The following is a 21,941-nucleotide window of genomic DNA, read 5'->3' as shown; positions in this document are numbered from 1 at the left end:
CCTTCGTCTGGGTCGGTGTAATGAACATTTCTCACATATTTGTGCAGCTTTTCATGGAAGACAGAAATACACACATTACCATATACAGTTATAAGAGTTCTTAAATCAAAGTCTGCTTAAAAAATACAAAAAGTGACAGTTACTTTCAAGTTACTAGAAGGTCTTTCTATAAGTGTGAATAGGAATAAATGAATCAAAAGAATCACTTTTTCTTCACTTTTTGATTCTCCTGCAATGTTTCCATGGATCTCTCTGATACGAAAAAAATCCCCAACCTAATAACCCAGAGAGTCATCAATCATTCTTTTTATTTTCAGATTGGACAAATCTGTATGTACAATATATATTCAAGAGAATAAAAAAAGCAACGTTCCTGTCTTTTATACTCAGGCTGTTACTCTAAGAGAGATAAGCATAGGGCAGAGAAAGCTTCATATTAAGTTACTGGCATTGAATATTATTAACCACTTTAAGACCGGAAGATTTTTCCCCTTAATGACCAGGCCATTTTTTGCGATTTGGCACTGCGTTACTTTAACGGACAATTGCGTGGTCGTGCGACGCTGTACCCAAATGAAATTGATGTCCTTTTTTTCCCACAAATAGATCTTTCTTTTGGTGGTATTTTATTACCGGTGCGATTTTTATTTTTTGCGCTATAAACAAAAAAAAAGAGACAATTTTGAAAAAAAAAAATATATATTCTTCACATTCTGCTAAATGACATTCTCAAAAAAAAAAAAAATTAAAAATCAAAATTTTTTAACATTTTTGGCCAATTTGTTTTCTGCTACATATTTTTGGTAAAAAAAAAATTGCAATAAGCGTATTTTGATCTGTTTGCGCAAAAGTTATCGCATCTCTGCGTCCGACCGCATCTGGAGTATTCCGTCCAGTTCTGGTCGCCAGTCCTCAGGAGGGATGTGTTGGAGAGTCCAGAGAAGGGCAACTAAACTAATTAGGGGATTGGAGGACCTTGACTATGAAGAGCGTCTACAATCGCTCGATTTATTCTCCCTGGAGAAGAGACGTCTGAGGGGGGACATGATAGCAATTTATAAATATCTTAATGGGGATCCCAGCTTAGAAAAAAAGCTGTTCATTCGAAGGGATTGCATGAGGACTCGGGGGCATACAATGCGATTAGAGGAGAAGCGTTTTAACCTCAGGCAACGCGGGGGGTTCTTTACTGTTAGGGCAACAAGATTGTGGAATTCTCTACCACAAGAGGTGGTTTCTGCGGGAAGTATGGTGGCTTTCAAAAGACTCTTAGACGTACATCTCAAGAATCAGAACATTCAGGGGTATGTGAGATGATTACAGCCACACACACCTACACAGGTTGAACTAGATGGACTGTTGTCTTTATTCAACCTCACCTACTATGCAGCTATGCAACTATCTACTAACTACAGGAAAGATTTATGTCATTTTTATTTTTTTACTAGTAATGGCAGCAATCTGAGATTTTTTGCGAAACTGCAACCGTGCAGTGGACAGATCGGACCCCTAACTGACATTTTTTAACACTTTTGGGGGTATCAGTGACATTACTACAGTAATCAGTGCTAAAAACATGCACTGTTACTGTACTAATGACACTGGCAGGAAAGGGGTTAACAGTATAGGTGATCAAGGGGTTCAATGTGACCCTAGGGGAGTGATTCTAACTGTATGGGGGTTGGGCTTGTTAAATGATCACAGAGACATGCGATTCTACATAGTAGGATCACATGAGCTCTGTGATCATTTCAGGGAGAAGGACGGTCGGCCGTGTTTACATCAGTCGACCGTCCTTCTCTCTCAGCGGGGAGAGATCCCAGGTGTCAGGCGGCAATCGGAGCAGCCTGACACCCACATCGGCTTCCCCGCTGATGATGGGGAGCGCGCCGGCGCGCATTTGACCCTAGCGCCCTTCATGCTAGTGACGTATACCTATGTCGCTTTACCTGTAGGAGCCAGACTGCCGCAGTAAATAAACTGTAGGCGGTCGGCAACTGGTTAAGAATTTCCACACATGTCATTATGTATTGTTTAGTGGTATATCATCCACGTGTGCACCGTGTGAGGGGCACACAGTCCCTGAGGAAAGGGGGGGGGGGCACTGTGCCCTGACACACACTGCCACCATGAAGTAAATAAAAGTACTGCATGTCCATTTGAAAATGTAGTTTCATTACATTTTGGATGCATTTGTTAGGTTGATAATTTTCATTTATTTGCTTTCATTGTGCTGGGCCACTTACTTCATTTTCTGGGATTTGCTTCATTGCTTTGGCATTTGTTTACTCATCATACCTTGTGAATTCAAAGATTTTCCAATTTCTCTTTTAAAGTTTTCAATATATATTGATGGCTCAGAATTTTTCAAATGATTTAAATCACCAATTTGCATTAATTGCTTAATTGCACAAGCACCTGAGGCCTAACGGACAGTCCACAGGCACCACTAGAATGCATCACTTCTGGCCTATATATAGTCACAACTAGAGATGGCCTTGCGGTTCGCCCGGCGGTTGGTTCGCGGCGAACTTTGCTCGTTCACAGTCCGCCGATAGTGCGAACAAATGGCATTGTTTTTGCGGCGGCCATATTCGTTTACATTGGGGAGAACGTTGACCCATGACACATCTCTCAGGTGGAACAGGATAGCCAATTGAGACATTTCAGCACATGGCCATACCCCCTACCTTATAAATTGATCTGACCTGGCTGCCATTTTACATTTTGCTTTTTGTCAGTGTAGGGAGAGGTTTGCTGTGTGCAGCAGGGACAGATTGTCAGTGACACAGATGGCTCTGTTATGTCCAGAAAAATCCTTTTAAGGACTGGTATTTGGTATAGGTATCCTTATATTCTCTGTCCTCTATATTGTCTCTTTTGTCATGGAAGGGAGAGGTTTGCTGTGGAGAGCAGGGACAGATTGTCAGTGACACAAATCGCTCTGTTAAAGGTCCACAAAAGTCCTTTTAAGGACTGGTATTTGGTATAGGTGTACTATTCTTTGGTGTGCAGTCCACTATCTAGGGGTGTAATACACCTATGTTATACTTTCTAATATAGAAAGAATATTATAGTGGATTTGTATTGTGCACTGTGCAGCACTGTGACTGGTGTGATGAGCATTTCTGCAGCGATACTACAAATACAAAGAGTGACAAAAGCACTTTTAAAAAAGTATTATAACTGGTGTGATAGACCAGTGGCCCCCCAATACCACAGATTGAAGTGGGGTGTTATCTAACAATATACTTTTATAACAGTTTATTTTGGTACTGCAAAAATGTTGCCTCTTTTGCTGCGTTAACTCTGCTACACACAGTGACAACAGTTACTGGCCAATTTTTTTTAGAACTGGTGTGATAGACCAGTGGCCCTCCAATACCACAGATTGAAGCGGGGTGTTATATACCTTCTTCCACATATACTGCACTTCTCTAGAGACTTTTGTCACAGGGTAATTTAAAAAATGACAGGCAGAGGAAGAGGCAGGCCCTTACGCAGGGGTAGTAGGAGTAGGGCAGGAGCAGTAGGCCAGAGCCAAAGTGTGAAGTTTCAGAAAGTGCGTTCGATTACGTCAAAGGATGCACCAGACTTGGTTGAGTGGCTCACTCAGCCTTCCTCTTCTGCACCCTCCTCATCCTCTCTATCTGCACCCTCTTCACTCTGTGCTATGTGCACCCCCAAAGACACCCCTATTAACACCAACTCCACCACCATATACCCTCCACTTGAGACACTGGAATTATTTTCCGATCCATCACAAGACATTTGTGATGCACAGCCATTCTTGGCATCGGATCAGGAAGAGGAGGTAGAAACAGCCGCCACTCAGCAGTCTGACGACAGTACCCAGATCAGCCCAAGGAGGTTGGTCCCCGCTGTTGCTGCCTACTCAGAGATCTCAAATGTTAGTGGTGGGGAAGGTGACGTCGATGATGACGTGTCTATGGACGTCAGGTGGGTGCCCACAAGAGAGGAAGAGGAGGGGAGTTCAGAGGGAGAGATGGACCAGCAGATAGGGAGGAGAAGCAGGCAGAACTTACATTGCACAGGAGGGACAAAGCAGACTGATAATGTATCAGGAGCGAGCCATCAACGATGTACAGTCACATCTGGTGCTCCCAGGACGCCGGAGCGTGGCTCTACAGTGTGGGCTTTTTTTAATGTGTCCGCTGCTGACAATAGTGTTGCCATCTGCAGCCTTTGCAGTCAACGCATAAGTCGCAGTAAGCCCAACACTCACCTAGGGAGGACCGCCTTAAGAAGGCACCTGGACCCCCATCACCGAGCCCAGTGGGAGCAACGCCGTCAGATCCCACAAAGCCACACTCCAGGTTCTCACCGTGCAGCCTCTTCTCCTTCTCCTCTCTCCTCAAAATTGTCCTCCACTCCACCTTCCATCATGCCATCCTCACGTTATTCTGGAAAAAGGCAGTCTCCCGTGGCCCAAATGTTGGAGCGTAAAAAATGATGACGCCAGATAACCCTCTTGCCCAACGGTTGACTGCTGGCTTGTCGGAACTGATAGCCCACCAACTACTGCCATATTAACTGGTGGACTCGGAGGCCTTTCAGAAATTTGTGGCCATTGGAACACCACAATGGAAGGTCCCAGGCAGGAAATATTTCTCGCAGAAGGGCATTCCAGAGCTGTATGGCCATGTTCAGCGGCAAGTGAATGTATCTCTGGCACACAGTGTCGGTGCCAAGATACATCTGACCACAGAAACATGGTCTAGCAATCACGGGCAGGGAAGGTATATAAACTTTTACTGCCCACTGGGTGAACCTTCTGATGGCCATCAAGCATGTAACCCCTGGCACCCGTGTAGATTTGGTTTTACCGCCATGGATTGCATGCAGGCCTGCCTCTTCCTCTCCTCCTCCTACTCCATCCTCCCTCTCCTCCTCGGCTGATTCCTCCTTTTCCGCTGCTACCGTCTCTTCCGCTGTGCCGCCCAAGATCCCCAGAACCTATTCTACATGCCAGGTGAGACGTTGCCATGCTGTGCTGCGTCTGTTCATTCATTAGCTGCAAGTACTCCATTCAAGTACAACATTTTAAGTACAGTGAAGAGATATTGCAGGAGACTGAAGAGATTGAAGAGATACTGCAAGAGATTGGCTTGGAGTTTGAAACTGACTCATCTGTGTTTTTTGCTGACCATTGCTTGAGAAGAGGAAAGGAATTTGGTCAGGTGTTTGCTATTGTGCGTTTGCTAATGAGAATAGCTCATTAAGGTGTTACATTTGTTGCTGGGGGAGGAGCTGGTGAAGGAGTGTTTGTATATATAGAGACAGACTCATTAGCTGGCTTAATTGATTAGCTGCAAGTACTCCATTCAAGTACAACATTTTAAGTACAGTGAAGAGATATTGCAGGAGATAGTGAGGAGGTAGGCTGGAAGGTGGAAAAAAAAAAGAAAAAAAAAGGTAAGATTTGTTTGACTTAAATTTACATTTTTTTTTTTCCCTCTTTAAAATGGCAGACTTGGTTCAGTGCAGGAATTGTTGTGCATTTATTTCATGTTCCACTCTTTGGAGATTCGGATGCTGTCAGATCTGTAGACAATTCTCCTTACTGCAGCAGGAAATTGCATTTTTGAAATCAGAGATATTTAAATTATCTGTTAAACAAACTCCAGCTGAGACTGCTGCAATGCCACTGCCACAGAGGACCCCCAGAAATGGCAGATGGGTTACTGTAGGTTCTGGAAGACTTAGAGTGGTGGATAGAAGACATGTCCCACAGTCGGGGGTTCTCCATAATTCATTTGCAGCACTCTCAGAATGTAAGGACAACATGGATATGGACTCAAGCACAGAGGGTGAGAAACCATCGACTCCTATGTCGAATGTATGCAAGACTGCAGCCAAGAACAAAACAGATAAAGTGAAGTCTCAAAGGAAGCAGCTGTTGCTGGGTGATTCAATCATAAGAAGTGTGGAGCTTAAAGAAAATGGTTTTGTGAGATGTCTCCCTGGTGCTACTGCTAGACGAGATAGAAGACGTATTATTAATATTGTTAAGCAAGCAAAGCAGGAAGGGGACGTGGATGTTCTTGTCCATCTAGGGACAAATGACCTGGCTTGCAATGAAGTGTCAGAGGTGAAAAAATCTTTTATCACACTTGGTAATGACGTACAGGATTTTGCATCCACCATTTCATTTTCTGAAGTTCTGCCTGTGCATAATGTTCAGAATGATAGGCAGAGGCGCATAAAGGAGTTCAACATATGGCTTAGTAAATGGTGTCAAGAGCAAGGATTTGGCTTTGTTTCTCATGATAGCTCTACTTGGAATAGAAAGGAACTGTACAAAAAAGATGGTTTGCATCTTTCTCTCAAAGGAACAAATGTACTTAGTGAACAACTCCAAGAATTTGCGAAGGAGTATTTAAACTAGGAAGGGGGGGGGCAAAAGAGTGAAAATACAAGAGTCCAATTGCCCCCCGAAACAATGCCAGAACAGGTCAGAAGCACAGAGGTTAAGAAATGATAAGCTCAGAGTCCTGTCTACAAATGCTCGCAGTTTAGGTAAAAAAATCAATGAATTTGGGTCAATAATGGCATCTGAGAATGTAGATTTAGTGGTTGTTACGGAGACATGGTTTAATGAAAGAAATGACTGGGACATAACCATACCAGGGTACTCTTTATACAGAAGAGACAGAGAAGGCAAGAAAGGAGGAGGAGTGGCCCTGTATGTGAAAGATAGCATTAAATCTTACCTAATACAAGTTGGTGAGGCCAACATAGAGTCAGTTTGGGTTACGTTGCAGTTTGCTAATCATGCAGTAACTCGTGTAGGTGTGATATATAGACCACCTGGTCAAGTTAAAGAACTAGATGATCTACTAGTTGAAGAAATAGCTAAAATGACAATGAAAGGAGAAGTTATCATTATGGGAGATTTCAATCTTCCAGCTATAAACTGGAAAACCAAAATAGCAAGTTCTACCAGGAGTACAGATATTCTAAATTCCCTACTGGGGTTGTCTCTGCAACAAGTGGTTGAGGAGACAACCCGGAGGGAGGCCATTTTGGATTTGCTATTCACAAATGGGGATTCGGTATATGAAGGAGAAGGACCTCCACTTGAAAAGGATGACTAATGAATCGTTTGATGCATGTGTCTTTACAGAGGAAGACGTTCTAAGATTGCTGTCTAAAGTGAAGACAAATAAGTCACAGGGTCCTGATGAGATACACCCAAAATTATTAAAAGAGCTTAGTGGTGAGCTGGCAAAACCATTAACAGATTTATTTAACCAATCATTAGTAACAGGAATCGTCCCGGAAGATTGGAAATTGGCAAATGTCGTGCCCATTCACAAGAAAGGTAGTAGGGAGGAATCGAGCAACTATAGACCAGTGAGTCTGACATCAATAGTAGGCAAATTAATGGAAACCCTATTAAAGGATAGGATTGTGGAACATCTTAAATCCCATGGATTGCAAGATGAAAAACATGGGTTTACTTCAGGGAGATCATGTCAAACAAATCTTATAGATTTTTTTGACTGGGTGACTAAAATAATAGACGGTGGAGGTGCAGTAGACATTGCATATCTAGATTTTAGTAAGGCTTTTGACACTGTCCCTGTCTGGCAACTGAAATTTAATGTGGATAAGTGCAAGATAATGCACCTGGGGCGTAAAAACCCAAGGGCAGAATATAGAATATTTGACACAGTCCTGACCTCAGTATCTGAGGAAAGGGATTTAGGAGTAATTATTTCAGAAGACTTAAAGGTGGGAAGACAATGTAATAGAGCAGCACGAAATGCCAGCAGAATGCTTGGATGTATAGGGAGAGGTATAAGCAGTAGAAAGAGAGAAGTGCTTATGCCGCTGTACAGAACACTGGTGAGACCTCACTTGGAGTATTGTGCGCAGTACTGGAGGCCATATCTCCAGAAGGATATAGATACTCTAGAGAGAGTTCAGAGAAGAGCTACTAAACTAGTACATGGATTTCAGGAAAAAAATTACCAGGAAAGGTTAAAGGACCTTAACATGTATAGCTTGGAAGAAAGAAGAGACAGAGGGGATATGATAGAAAATTTTAAATACATAAAGGGAATCAACTCGGTAAAGGAGGAGAGCATATTTAAAAGAAGAAAAACTACCACAAGAGGACACAGTTTTAAATTAGAGGGGCAAAGGTTTAAAAGTAATATGAGGAAGTATTACTTTACTGAGAGAGTAGTGGATGCATGGAATAACCTTCCTGCAGAAGTGGTAGCTGCAAATACAGTGAAGGAGTTTAAGCATGCATGGGATAGGCATAAGGCTATCCTTCATATAAGATAGGGCCAGGGACTATTCATAGGATTCAGATATATTGGGCAGACTAGATGGGCCAAATGGTTCTTATCTGCCGACACATTCTATGTTTCTATGTTTCTATGTTTCTGTTGTGCCTGGAAGCCAAGAGCCACACTGGTCCTGCACTACTTTCAGCTTTGCATTCACAGGCAGATCAGTGGCTGACACCACTCAATTTGACAGTTGGTAAAGTGGTGTGCGACAAGGGTGCCAATCTGCTGAGTGCGCTGAAAAAGGGCAAAATTACACACATGCCATGCATGGCACACGTCCTGAACTTGGTCGTGCAGCGATTCGTTGCCAAATACCCTGGGGACCAGGACGTCTTGTGGCAGGCCAGGAAAATCTCGGGCCATTTCAGAAGATCTTACACAGTCATGGCTCACCTTGATGACATTCAGTGGTGACAAAACCTGCCCATCAGGTGTCTTATTTGTGACTGCCCGACGCGATGGAACTCAACCTTGTATATGCTTGACAGGCTGCTCCAGCAGAAACGTGCAGTTAACGACTACCTGTACGAACTCTGCGGCAGGACAGGTTCTGGGGAGCTTGGTTTTTTTCACTGCGCCAGTGGCTGCTCATGCGCGATGCATGCTGACTTCTGCGGCCATTTGATGAGATCACCAAACTGGTCAGTCACGGCCAGGTCACCATCAGTGACATCGTACCTTACGCCTTCTTTCTTGAGCGTGCATTGCGTCGTGTCATTGATCAAGCCGTCGAGGAGCAGGAGCAGGAAGATGAGGAAATCGCAATGTTGGATGAATTCCCAGGGGGTGCTACTCCATCTGAGACAAGTCAACAACAGGAGTCTGAAGAGGAGTCAGAGGAGGATGATGCCAGGGCGGATGAGGAGGAGCAAGAAGAGCATGCTTTAAACCTTTCTGGAATCCCTGGTGTTGTCCATGGATGGGAGAAGGAGAACGAGGAGGACATTATCCTGGATGAGCAGGAGCCAGGCCACTACACTGCTTCCGGTTTAGTGTAAATGGGGGCCTTCATGCTCCAGTGTTTTAAGGGGGACCCCCGTATAAAAACCATAAAGGGCAAGGACCAGTACTGGGTGGCAACAGACCCCCGGTACAAACAAAAAATTGGCGGAAATGTTACCACCATCACAGAGGGTGGTCAGAATGCAGCACTTCCAGGCCTTGCTTCGAGAAATGCTGCATTCTGCTTTTGCGTGCGCTGGCAGAGGAATTTCCACTCACAGAGAAACAGTTGCTGGTAGCAATCCAACAGCGCCTGCAAGAAGAGGGCGTTTTGAAGATGTGTTGGTCACTTCAGATATGAGATCATTCTTCCAGCCGACCCATCGACAGCTTTACTCCGGATCCAGCATCAGGGAACGCCTAGACCGACAGGTGTCCGACTACATCATCGGGTTAACGGCTGATGTGGACGCTCTGAGAAGTGATGAACCCCTGGACTACTGGGTGGGCAGGCTTGACCTCTGGCCTCTGCTTGCACAATTTGCAATGGAACTGTTGGCTTGCCCCCATCCAGTAACCTGTCTGAAAGGACGTTCAGCAAAGCAGGGGGGATCGTAACCGATAAGCGCACTCGCCTAGCTCATGACAGTGTTGACTACCTCACATTTATAAAAATGAGTGAGGCATGGATCTTAGAGGAATTCAGCACGTGACCAGTAGACCATGTTTGATTAAAATTCCTCATGACAGGCCACAAATATCCGCCAGACCGCCATCCACACACAACAATTTATGGTCCTTGTCTTCGGTAAATACAGCAGCATAAAAGGCATTTTATGTCCATTGAATGCCTAATTTTTGGGGCCTTTCATGGCCAACAATTATTTATCCTGTCAATGCTTAATGTACCTCCAGCCACAAAATACAATGTTCTTAGCTGTCAGGTAAACGCATGTGGGCTAATTTTTGGGGCCTGGAATGGCCGACACTTACTTCTGTATCCTATGAATGCCTAATGTACCTTCAGCCACAGAATATAACGTTCTTCGCTGTCAGGTAAACGCATGTGGGCTAATTTTTGGGGCCTGGAATGGGCGACACTTACTTCTGTATCCTGTGAATGCCTAATGTACCTTCAGCCACAGAATACAATGTTCTTAGCTGTCAGGTAAACCCATGTGGGCTAATTTTTGGGGCCTTTCATGGCTGACACTTACTTCTTTATCCTGTGAATGCTTAATGTACCTTCAGCCACAGAATACAACGTTCTTAGCTGTCAGGTAAACGCATGTGGGCTAATTTTTGGGGCCTGGAATGGCCGACACTTACTTCTGTATCCTGTGAATGCCTAATGTACCTTCAGCCACAGAATACAATGTTCTTGGCTGTCAGGTAAATGCATGTGGGCAAATTTTTGGGGCCTGGAATGGGCGACACTTACTTATTTATCCCGTGAATGCCTAATGTACCTCCAGCCACAGAAAACAATGTTCTTTGCTGTCAGGTGAATGCCTGTTGGCTAATTTTTGGGGCCTGTACTGGCCGACACTTTCTTCTTTATCCTGTGAATGCCTCATTTTTCAGAATGGAATTGAAAATCAATGGGTCTGTAAACGTTCCGCCAAATTGCGTACCCATTTTACAGATGTGTGAATGGACCCTATATATATTTGACATGTATTTACTGGCTGCTGTTAGTTCTGGCTGATTTAGAAAAAAAAAATAAAAATTTTGCTGGAAAAAAAAATAAAACATTTTATGGCAACTTTTCCAATAGCAATACTTCTGTTATGACAGTGTCCATGTTGTGGGACTATTTGTGCATAGCTAGTTAGTTTTTTGTGGCCGAAAATATGGCCTGAAGGTTTTTAAAGTTTGTCTGCCTTTAAAGTCAATGGAGTCCGCCGCAAACTTGCGGTTCGCGAACATTTGAGAAAGTTTGCGGATAACGTTGGCGAACCGCCCCAGCCGATGTTCGTCCATCACTAGTCACAACCTTCTCAGCCTTTTTTTGACAGAAAGAGGAGTTAATTGTTGGGGTAGGACTGCAGGAGTGTATAAGGATTTTGGTGATTTCTATGTCTGTGGTGTGTGGTGGGGAGGAGATTTGTGAGTTGGGCTTGCGCATGGAGGTGTGCGTGTTGGAAGTGGGGACTCTGGGCTTGTTAGTGATTTGGATTGTGTTCAGGAGCATGTTGGTGAGTTGAAGAGTGGCAGTGATGGCAAGCAGTGGTGTGTTGGTGAGAGTAGGCATGGAGGGAGTTGAGAGTGGTGGTGAAGGAGATGTGGAGGGAAGAGGAGGCATGCTTTGGAGTTGGAGAGTGGGGGTAAGGGGAGGCATGGAGGGGAGAGGAGGCGTGTAGGGTAATTGGAGAGTTGGGGTGAGGGGAGGTGTGGATAGGAGAGGAGACGTGCAGTGGAATTGGAGAGTGGGGGTGAGGGGAGGCATGGAGGGGAAAGGAGGCGTCCAGGATAATTGGAGAGGGGGGATGAGGGGAGGTGTGGATGGGAGAAGAGGTATGCAGTGGAGTTAGAGAGTGGGTTGTGGAAAGAGTGTGGTGAAGTAAAAGAAAACCTTGTCTCCGCCGAGTGAAGACTCCTCCTGTCATGAAAGTGCAGAGCAGTCTCACCAGTCCTCATCAAAAAAGCACAGAGGGCCAAGATTCATTGTAGAGGAGAACACTGCCCTGGCGGTTGCCATCATAAAGGATAATTGAATTTTATTTAACTCAGGCAGGCCACAAACTGAAAAGACTGCTGAGTGGAGGAGAGCCAGTGAAGCAGTCTGCCATTTGGGCAGTCAGTCCTACAACAGACTGCATATGCAAAAAAAAAAAAAAAAAAAAATATATATATATATATATATATATATATATATATATATATATATATATATAAATATTTACACTATATTACCAAAAGTATTATGACGCTTTTCCTTTACATGCACATGAACTTTAATGGCATCCCAGTGTTATTTTGTAGGGTTGAGGTCTGGACTCTGTGCAGGCCAGTCAAGTTCCCTTACTCGCTCATCCATGTCTTTATGGACCTTGAAAGACAAAACCAGAGAAAATTTCCAGTTCAACTCACCAACCGTCTGCTTACCAACCTAATTAACCTGTATAACAGCATGCATTAAAAATGGGGGTTTAGTAAGCACACATGTGCAAACCCATGCATAAGCTGCAAGGCCCCTTCACGGCACCCTTTATCACTTGCAGTCCTAATCCTTCTAAATTTATGACAGTCTCCACAGTAGCAGCACATGCATTCTGATGGATAGATAGAGGACAGGTGGGCCTGGAGGTAGTCCAGTCTCCTTAAAGGCGCAGGGACACTCTGAACACCCAGCACAATGGCAGAAAAGGTGTTCAGTGTGTCCCCTTACCGATATTTACACTAGTAACAAGAAAAAGGCCCCTTCCCCCATCTATAACTGGCCTTCAGAGCAAGGAGCCAATGGAGGGGCAAACGCATGAAAGACAAAGCCAGAGAAAATTTCCAGCTCAACGGACCAACCAGTCTGCTTACCAACCAAATTAACCTGTCAAACACATGTGGTTAAGATACTTTGAGGTGGGTGTTTAAGGTCCAATTGACACAATGCCTACCCCATGTTGAGGTCATCCCCACTGTGTGTTAACCTAGGGCATGGAGATAGATGTGTACATAGATGTATGTGTATCACCAGAATGGTATTCATTGGTCTCCTAACTCTAAAAGTTGATATAGTATATTTTGAGATTGTTTTACATTTTTTGCCTGAGTTTTAATCAAACATACATTGCTGTTTCCACAGGTCCTCCTCCTCCTGGGATATGATAAGACAAATACCCACCTTCACACCAAACACACCATGATGTGGCGGCTCCGAATGAGGCTGTGGCGGAGATTTCACTTCCACTCCAATTTAGTGGACCTGCAGCGCTCTTGGAGCGACGTCAAGAGGCGTGCTCCAAGAGTGTTGAAGAAGGCCGTGGAGCAAATCTCCGGTAAGTAAATATGAGGATTACATTTGTACAGATATGTGCCATCAATTGGCCAGAATAACACACCCCCCCACGTGTGTCTCTTCACAGTCTTTTGAACTACTATTAAAAGTTAAATTGTTTCCTCATTATCTTCTGGTTCTAGCCACAGCAGATGGACGCCAAGCCGTGGTGTGTTTGGTGAAGAAGGGGAGGAGGAGAACTGCAACCTTGCAGTATGTCTGGCCTGGGAGCGAGCCATTGGAGCGACTCCAAATTGTTGACCGTAAGCAGAAGCATTTTAATTCTCGAGATGTTAATTAGAAAGGACTTTGGGATTAGTGATCAGGCAAAATAATGTTTGGGAATTTTTCCTTCAACTATTTTTATGCTTAGTTACCAAACACTTCAGTCTGAACTGTTTTTGAGCAAGACGGTAACAGCCAACTACTCAGGAGTGGAGGTGTATCAGCAATGTTTAGAATTTCTATGAATTGTATGATACTGTAAAAGTGTTGAGATTTTTCCATGTAGCATTTGCTAGTTGTTCAAAAAAATGCTTTCCCTGGGCAATGTGGAAAATCCAGGCCATATTAACAAGCTTTCTGATCCACTTGGTGTAACTCTGACTAATGTGACTGCATAGTAAACACATGATATTGGGGGGGGTGACCCATTGGGAATGGATGGTGACCTCCTGTTTCTAAACATGGTCAATTCAGCTAATTTATATAATTGCTCTTGTATGTACAGAATTGTAGGGGCATTGAGTATCGTGCTAGCATGTTTAGAGGTTGCTGCCTATTTGTGTCCTCAAATAGTGTGTACCTTGTGATGTTGTTCTTTTTAGAAACTAGCGACGAGGAGCTGGAGGCTCAGCCTTCTCAGGCCCACTGTAAGTAATGTGGCTGTGCTGGTGTTTTGTGTGTTTGATGTAACTTTGAGAAATGCATTTTGGGTTTTTTTTTTCTCTTTTGTGGTTGATGTAGCTTCAGTGAGAGGTGAGGAGCTGGGTTTGGAGGAGGTGGCAGGCCCCAGTCATGTGGCCCATGAGGAGGAGGGTGGCAAGGACGAGGCAGCATTGGCCGTGATTGAGGAGGAGGAGGACAGCTGCCCTCAAATGGGAAGTAAGTACACTACATGTGTTTGTGTCTTCAATGGGTCCTTGTAATTATAAGGGCTGGAATGTATATTTTTTTCTTTGGGGTTATGTAGCAACTGACATTGATGATGTTTGTTGTGGAGGACTGGGGAAGAGGAGCCGCTGCTTACCCAGTCCACTGTAACTACTACCTTCAATGCTTAGGGACTACTTTCTGCGTGCCTTTAGAAAATAGCTGTTAAATGATTGTATTTCTTGTCTTTGTGTTTCTAGGATCTCCAACATCATCTCCCCAATTGTCACCCCCTCCAGGGGCGGAGGAGGATAATCCTCCGGCAGTGTCGGCCGGCTCCCCTGAACCACACTGTAAGTACATTGAATGTGATTCTCACATGTATTGTGTGTGCTAGGGTGATGTGTATCTGTGCTAATCTAAGTTGTAGTCAAATCAAGTGCAGTTTAGCTAGTTGTGACAGGAAGGTTGATTTGGAGTTTGACATATAGGAATGATAAGGTTAAGGAGGGAGAATATACCATGAGGGTCAATGTAAAGCTGGCCATCTTCTTTTTTGGGATCTTCTAAGACTGACCAATATTTGCAAGGTTATTTTGCACAACACTGTCAGCGTGGAGAGACTAGTGTTTAACTTTCATGTTTGGAAGGTGTTATTGGAGAGCATTACTGGACATTTTAGTATTTCTTTGCTTTATGAAAGCTACCCTCCTCAAATTTTGTGTTATTTTCACTACAATGGACATGGCGTTGTTTGGAATTCTATTTTCTTTGGGGCCATGTTAATTTAATCTTGTCCTGAGATTTTGAACATTTAAAATGTGGGTGGCTTGGCTTGAACATTGTGTGTGTTTTCCAAAATGTCAAAAAGGCTCAACCCCCCGGAATGTCACAAATTGGAGTTCACATTTTGGTCTCTTTTTTTGCAGCTTCTGATGACCAAAGGCCATCTATTGTGGAGGCCGAACACCAAATTGCTCATGGTACGTAATGTGTGCTTTTACTGCAATGTGTGTCATTTCTTACTGTAGAAATGTAAAATGTGTATGGCCCAGATCAGGCTTAAAGTAGTTGTAAAGGAAGCAGGTTCTTTATGCACTCTAGGCATTAGGATTACAAGTCTGTGGTGTGCATCTGCCCCCTTATACTTACCAGGGACCTTTCTTACTCCACAAATTTAGCACGAGACACTTGTCTGGTCCTGACTCCCCCTCCTCCTTAGCTGAGATGACAGCATGTCAATATTGCCTCCTGATGCTGTCAGTCCAAATCATTGAGAAGAGAGGGGGGCCAGGCTGGCTCACGGCCTAGTGCCTGAACAGACACAGGGCGCTTGGCTTCATCTCAGGTGAATTCATAGCAAGCTGCTTGCTGGGGGGGGGCAATAAACAGGAGGGAGGTGCCTAGAGGGGTGTAGAGGGACCATGTGAAGAGGAGGATCAGGACTGCTGTGGTCCAAACCACTAAACAGGCAACAGCGGCTAAGTCTAACCTGATTCTTTTTTCCAGCCATCAAAAATGGAGATGACCCAAACACTTTGAAAAGGCAGGGCTGAGGCAGAAACAACATCTGAGAAACACCTTCATCACAAAAGCATGGAGTACTTATCTTTAAGACTACAAGCTTCACCCAGAAGCATGAAGCTTGCAGTGTCAATCAGCTTTCACCACCAAAAATGTTCAAAAAGCACCCTTTCAGGGGAGTGTGGAGGGGGAAGGAGTGGGTATTTGAGCTTTTTCCTGACTGCCTAACCTACATTTTGTGTGAGTAAATTTATTGATAAACTTTTTACTCTCTCTTAACACAGTTGTGCTGGACCAAAGTGGGTCTGGTGAGGAGAGGGATCAACCCCTAGCACCTTACGCCATCCGTCTTCCAAGCGGTGGGTCTCTACAATGTGTCTGTTTCGATCTATAAACAGAAAGAGGGAGAGAGAACTCAATTCAAATTCTGATGGTGATAGAGAGAGATGTGTGCACATTTATCCTGGGAAGCAATTGAACACAACACCTTACATTGTTTCAAATGTTTGGTTGGGTTGACATGGAAAGCCTTTTACATTGCTTTGGTGGAACTGCTACTAACATTCAAAGCCATCTTGTGGAACCTTTCAAACAATTTGCCGTGGAAGTTTGAGTTCAAGGTTTAGGTCCTCTTAAAGCCGTAGCGCCTAGGATTTATCTGTTAACAACAACAAAGTGCTTCCTCCACTTTAATCTCTACCATCTTCAGGCTTCAATGCTAAGAGATGAAAGACCACACCTAAGCTTGCCAGGAGCTAGGCCTCCTCCCTTCCCAAACGTGTGGTTACTGAAACCATCAGCCCAATAGGCTCTGTTCCTGTGTGTATGCAATTGGATAGCATTCCCAAACAAGCTATATCCAAAGAGGTTGAAGTGAAAAATATCTTCTGGTTGACCATGCAATTCACCTTACAGCTGCCCAAAACATGTTTGTGTATTAAGCTTTGGAGTGTAACTATGTAGACCAGCAATCTATCATCTTTCCTCAAGAATGTCGAGAAAAGCCAGCCAATGTACTCCAATACATATTTGTTGATGCACATTTATTACAATCCTTGTGTTCATCATTTTGCCTCAAGGTAATTATACTGTATTTTTCTACCCAGGGCACACACATATGACCATAGAGGTTGCCATGCGCTATCTGCGCTGGTGCGGGACACATCTAGCCCTCTTGTAGCGGAGGTTTGGGGTTGCTCCCGAGGACCCCTTTATTTGGGAGCATGTTCGTTTTTAAGTTTTTTTTTTGTTTACTTTGTTTTAATGTTTTACCCCAAATTTTGGTGTTGCACGTTGCAATGCAAGTTGTTCCCATTTGGATATAAAAGATGTAAAATTGTATTCACACTAATTTTATAAATATTAAATATTTATATTTTCGTGAAAAATGAGTTTTTGTGTTTCCCCCCCCTCCCCCCTAGAATAAACGAAAAAAATACAACACACAACAGATTCAGAGTGGTGTGGTCTAGAATTGTTTGCATGTTGGGTTTGGTTTCTGTTCTCCATGAGAACTGAATTCTGGGTAAATTAAAAGGGACACCTTTTAGTATTTCATTATGTAAAGATTGTGTTTAGCAATTAGAAATGTAACTAGGGATGATCGAACGGTTCGGGTCGACCATCGGTTCGAACCGAACATTGGGTGTTTGAAATTCGGCCGAATTCCGAACTTTTTGCGGTAAAAGTTCGGAATTCGGTCACCAGAACGGCCCAAAATGCAATGGGTCAGGAAGTGGGCTTTAAAAGCCCGTGATTGGCCCAGAAACTTTAGTAAAAGCCAATGAAGGGGACAGGAGTCTGCTAGGAACGTGATTGGAGTGACTACGGGGTCCAGAGGCCAATCAGGAGTGAATAAGCCCCCCAGTATTTAATATAGCCCCGCCTAACCTCTAGCACAGTAATACAGAGGCTTTTGAAGAGAGTGGAAGCATTAGTGTTTCTCCTGCTGTATGGACTGGAGCTGTTCTTTTAGTGTGAGGAAAGGGATATGCAGTGTAGTTAGGGTACTAAATACAACTATAGTTAGATTCAAAAATCTAGATTTTGTATGGATACTTTTAAGTGTCAGGGTGACCGGAGTTTAGGGTGACCGTAGTGTAGTTTAGCTGACTCTGCCATGCCTGGGTGACCGAACTCTGCCATGTCAGCCAGGGTGACCATAGTGTAGTTTAGCTAACTTTGCCATGCCTGGGTGACCGAACTCTGCCATGTCAGGGTGACCGTAGTGTAGTATAGCTGACTCTGCAATGCCTGGGTGACCGAACTCTGCCATATGTATATACACACACACACACACACACACACATATATATATATATATATATATATATATATATATATATATATATCCCTATACAGAAGTTCAGAAGTCACGCCTGCCTCCAAACGCCCAAAAAACGGCTGAAACAAAAACGCCCAGGTGTGAAAGTAGGGTAACACCATCCCTGCGCTACTGAAATTCTAAGAAAAATATTCTGTTTTTTTTTTCTGGTTCTGGACATGCTACAGAGCTGAAACTTCACAGGTGCACTTTTTAGACCCCCCCCCCCCCCAGACACTAAATCCAAAAAAATCTCTTTTTTTTTTTCAATAATTTTTTCAATAATTGTCTCTCTATCAAAAACGACAATTTGTAAGAACTTTTTTTTGCCTGATTCATAGTCCCTGGGGCATGACCCAGAACCCTAGGCACTTTTTAGGGGCATTTATTGGGTTTTAGGGCTTTAAAATTGTGTTTTTTGATTCCTGAAGTTCGGGTCCCATTGATTTCAATGGGGGTCTGGAATCCGAACCGAACTTTCGGGAAATTCGGGTGTTCTGGTCGAACCGAACTTTTCAAAAGTTCGATCATCCCTAAATGTAACCACCATGTTTGGAGATAGAGAAGCACCTGTGTAGAAAGGCCTACATTAACTAGGCAGGGGCATTACTTTTCCAACATCACACATAAAATACAGGAGATCAAACACAAAGAAATCTATTGTAAACTACATTTCTTAAATTTCAATATCCAAATGATTAACAGAAATGAAAAACAAATATACACCCCCCCAAAAAAAAAAATAAATAAAAGGAAAGAAAATTTTTGGATATTTCCAGAAAATAAAAAATAAATCAAAAGAGAACAAAAACGAACAAATACAAATAAACATAAAATAAAATAACATGAAATTAAACTTAAGGTGGTGGCTCAGCAGGTGCGGGGGGGCTTGCTGATGAAGCACCATCAAATTGTTCAACATTTGTGGATTATCTATCAGCATATGCAGGAACGCTCTGAGGTCAGTCTACTGTGGCTGCTGCTGCTGGTGGTGCTGCTGTTACGGCTGGTGGTGGTGCTGCTGCAGTTGGTGGTGCTGCTGCTGTGGCTGCATCTTTGGCTGCTTCAGCTGCTGCTGCTGTGGCTGCATCTGTGGCTGCTGCAGCCTGGCTGCTGCAGCCTGGGGACATTTTGCTGCTGCTGGGGGTGCAAGGGGAGTGAAGATGAGGTGAGGTGAGGTGTGAGGTGTTGTTTGAAGGTGCAGGGCACGGAGCAGGGTTGACATAGGAGGGGCTGTGTTGGGTAAGAATGGAAAGGGCCTGGGGAGCAGTGGTGAGAGGAAGGGGTGGACTGAATGGGGCTGTTTGGAAGGGGGAGTGTGGAACCTGAGGAATATTGATATGGGATCGTGGGTTGGGAGTAAGTGGTGGGTAAGGAGTCTTGCTGGTTGAGGGGTGAAAGATTGGGAAGGAACTGTAAAGTGCTGGGAGTGTCTCGAGGAGAAATCGTCACCTCCCCAGCTGGCTGCCCAGTGGGCAACACTGCTGTGGCCCTCCCACTGACACTACCTGCTGGGGCAGGCAATTGTGCTGGTTGGGAGGGCTGTGACAATGTTGCATCTTGAGCTCAAAACAGGCGGTGGCGGATGGCCAGCTGCTGAGTGTCGACATGTTGCCGATCCCGTAGCTGCTGGTCTGCCAAGATGATCAGGCTGTCACGCACATCCTGTTGAACCTGTAGCAAAGCGTTGAGGCTAGTAACCAGGATGTTCTGATGATGAAGAACTTCCGCCTGATTATTTGCCAATGTTGCTATAGATTCCTGTATGAGCCCCAGCAACCGTACCAACTCCCTTGATTCAGCAGGCCTCCTTGTCTCATTTTGGATCTCATACTGAGCAAGCAGCCTCTCTGCCACATCGTACAGAAATGGACGAGGTGGGAGAGGCGGGAGAGGTGACAATCCAGCTGCATTCAATGCTGGCTGAATAAGAAAAAAAACATATTTAGAAAGCTTCATTAGAAAAGAGTTAAAGATTAGTTACACAGTGTAAACACCCCAAGCAGACCTTAGAACAGTTGGATGTCCTTTTAATAAGCACTTGCTCATAGTAATGGTAGCCAAGCTAGCAACACTTCTGATAATGGGTACACATTATGGGATGATTGAAAATATTACAATGGCTAAACAGTTTCTACATTAAACAGTTAAAACATTTCCCTGGTCTGGTAGCTTCATTCTTCTGATTTCTACAAAGTGTCCTACTACACCACTGATTTGCAACATTTAACTAACTAGTCTAAAATATTGCCAAAGAAATGCTCCATGATGCCAAAAAACAAAGCACACATGAAGTTTGACTTAGAAAATCAAAGGCTGCCAGGAATTAAAATGGCCTGGATGTTTATGAACCTTTTGGGGCCCTAGAAAATATACAATTCTTCCCTGACGTTCAGGCTCTTTTCTGGTGCAGCGTATGAATGTCCCTGCACAAATTTCAAGCAGACAATGGCACATTTCCACCTTGTTAACTTAGATCACATACCCCATCTTCGGATGCAGAAGCCTCGCCAGCTCCTGGTCCAGCTCCAGCTGCTCCTTCACAAGGGGCCTGATGTTCTTTAAAAAAGAGCAATAAAAGGCTTAGGAAATAAATTTATGCAGTAAGGATTTGGGGCCAATTTCAATCCTAGCTTCATTGATTAAGGCCAAACATTCTCAAGTGCTTTTCCGGGCTCATAGGAAACTTGCTAGCACCCTCCCAAAGGCTAAGAAGTCATGGTCAGAATCAAAAATAGGGCACCCATGAATGACGTCAACTGTGTTTTTAAGATTAGACATATTAAGGCCAACACTCTTTCCAAAGAAATTACATTTGCTTCATCTGGATTCCCAATAAGATTCATAAAAATACACATTAACAATACATACCAACACCTTCCTCCAGGCCTTGCTGCAGTGGGGGTGTTCACTGCTCCCGATGATGTTCTTCTGTAAAGAGGACATAGCAATGTGAGCTCTCATTTGTAAAGAAGAGACTATTCTTCTACTGTACATTGTTTAGCACAGAACGATTTTGGACTTACCAGGAGTAGGCTCAAAATTCATGTCGGCAGCCGTGAGGCCGTCCTGGTCTGCATGGGCTGTGGAGGGGCTGAGGCTCCTGCTGTTGATAAACAAATAGGGGGTGGGGGAAAAAACAAAACAAAGTTGAAGGCCAAGTAGAAAAGTATATTTATGTCACAGATAGGATAGTAGTTACTAATTTGACAACAACTCACACAAGTAACATCCAAGTTAGTTACTTACCTATCTGCCAAGCATCAGTATCAACCCCTGGCAGGCCAAGGATGGTGTCAAGGCCAAGGAGTTGCAGGAATTCTTGCTCAGTCATGTAAGGAAGTCCTGGCTGATGGGTCCAGCCCAAGTTGGGGGGTATAAAGGCCCTCCGCAGACCATGCATGCAGCTTTTTCCGGACGGCCGCACGGATGTTATTGAGCCTCTTGTTGATATTTTTTCGGGAGAGGCGTACACTACCACCCTCTGCATTTACGGCATCCCGGATTTCATCCCACAGGCGTTGCCTCTCTGTAACCTAGGTTACCTGGGCCCTGGTCCCTGCTATCTGCTGATACCGAGCCATAAAAGCCAGGACCAGGACCCTGTGCGTGTGGTTGAAATGAGGAAGCCAGGAGACTGTGGAAGGGCCCTCTCCAGGGCTGGGAGGAGAAGCAACATGTCCACTTGGTGTGGTAACACCCCCCCCCCAGCTTCCTCCTCCAGGCTGGAGAAGGTTGA

General features: G+C 44.2%; 1 protein-coding gene across 1 annotated transcript in view; it reads right to left on the bottom strand.

Annotated features, from left to right (window-relative positions):
- LOC309567079 (vomeronasal type-2 receptor 26-like) overlaps window positions 1-21,941 on the bottom strand; it is a gene marked incomplete at its 3' end in the record, with an annotated part of 168,802 nt that overhangs the window by 7,614 nt on the left and 139,247 nt on the right. Inside the window, exon 2 of the mRNA XM_082272402.1 lies at window positions 2-47. Coding sequence (XP_082128528.1) covers window positions 2-28 — 27 coding nt within the window. The 5' untranslated portion in view covers window positions 29-47. The remainder of the gene's footprint in view (window position 1; window positions 48-21,941) is intronic.

Source organism: Pelophylax lessonae (genome assembly GCF_965119305.1).
Source record: "Pelophylax lessonae genome assembly, chromosome: 1".
Taxonomy (NCBI): Eukaryota; Metazoa; Chordata; class Amphibia; order Anura; family Ranidae; genus Pelophylax; species Pelophylax lessonae.
This window is presented reverse-complemented; position numbering and strand designations above follow the sequence as displayed.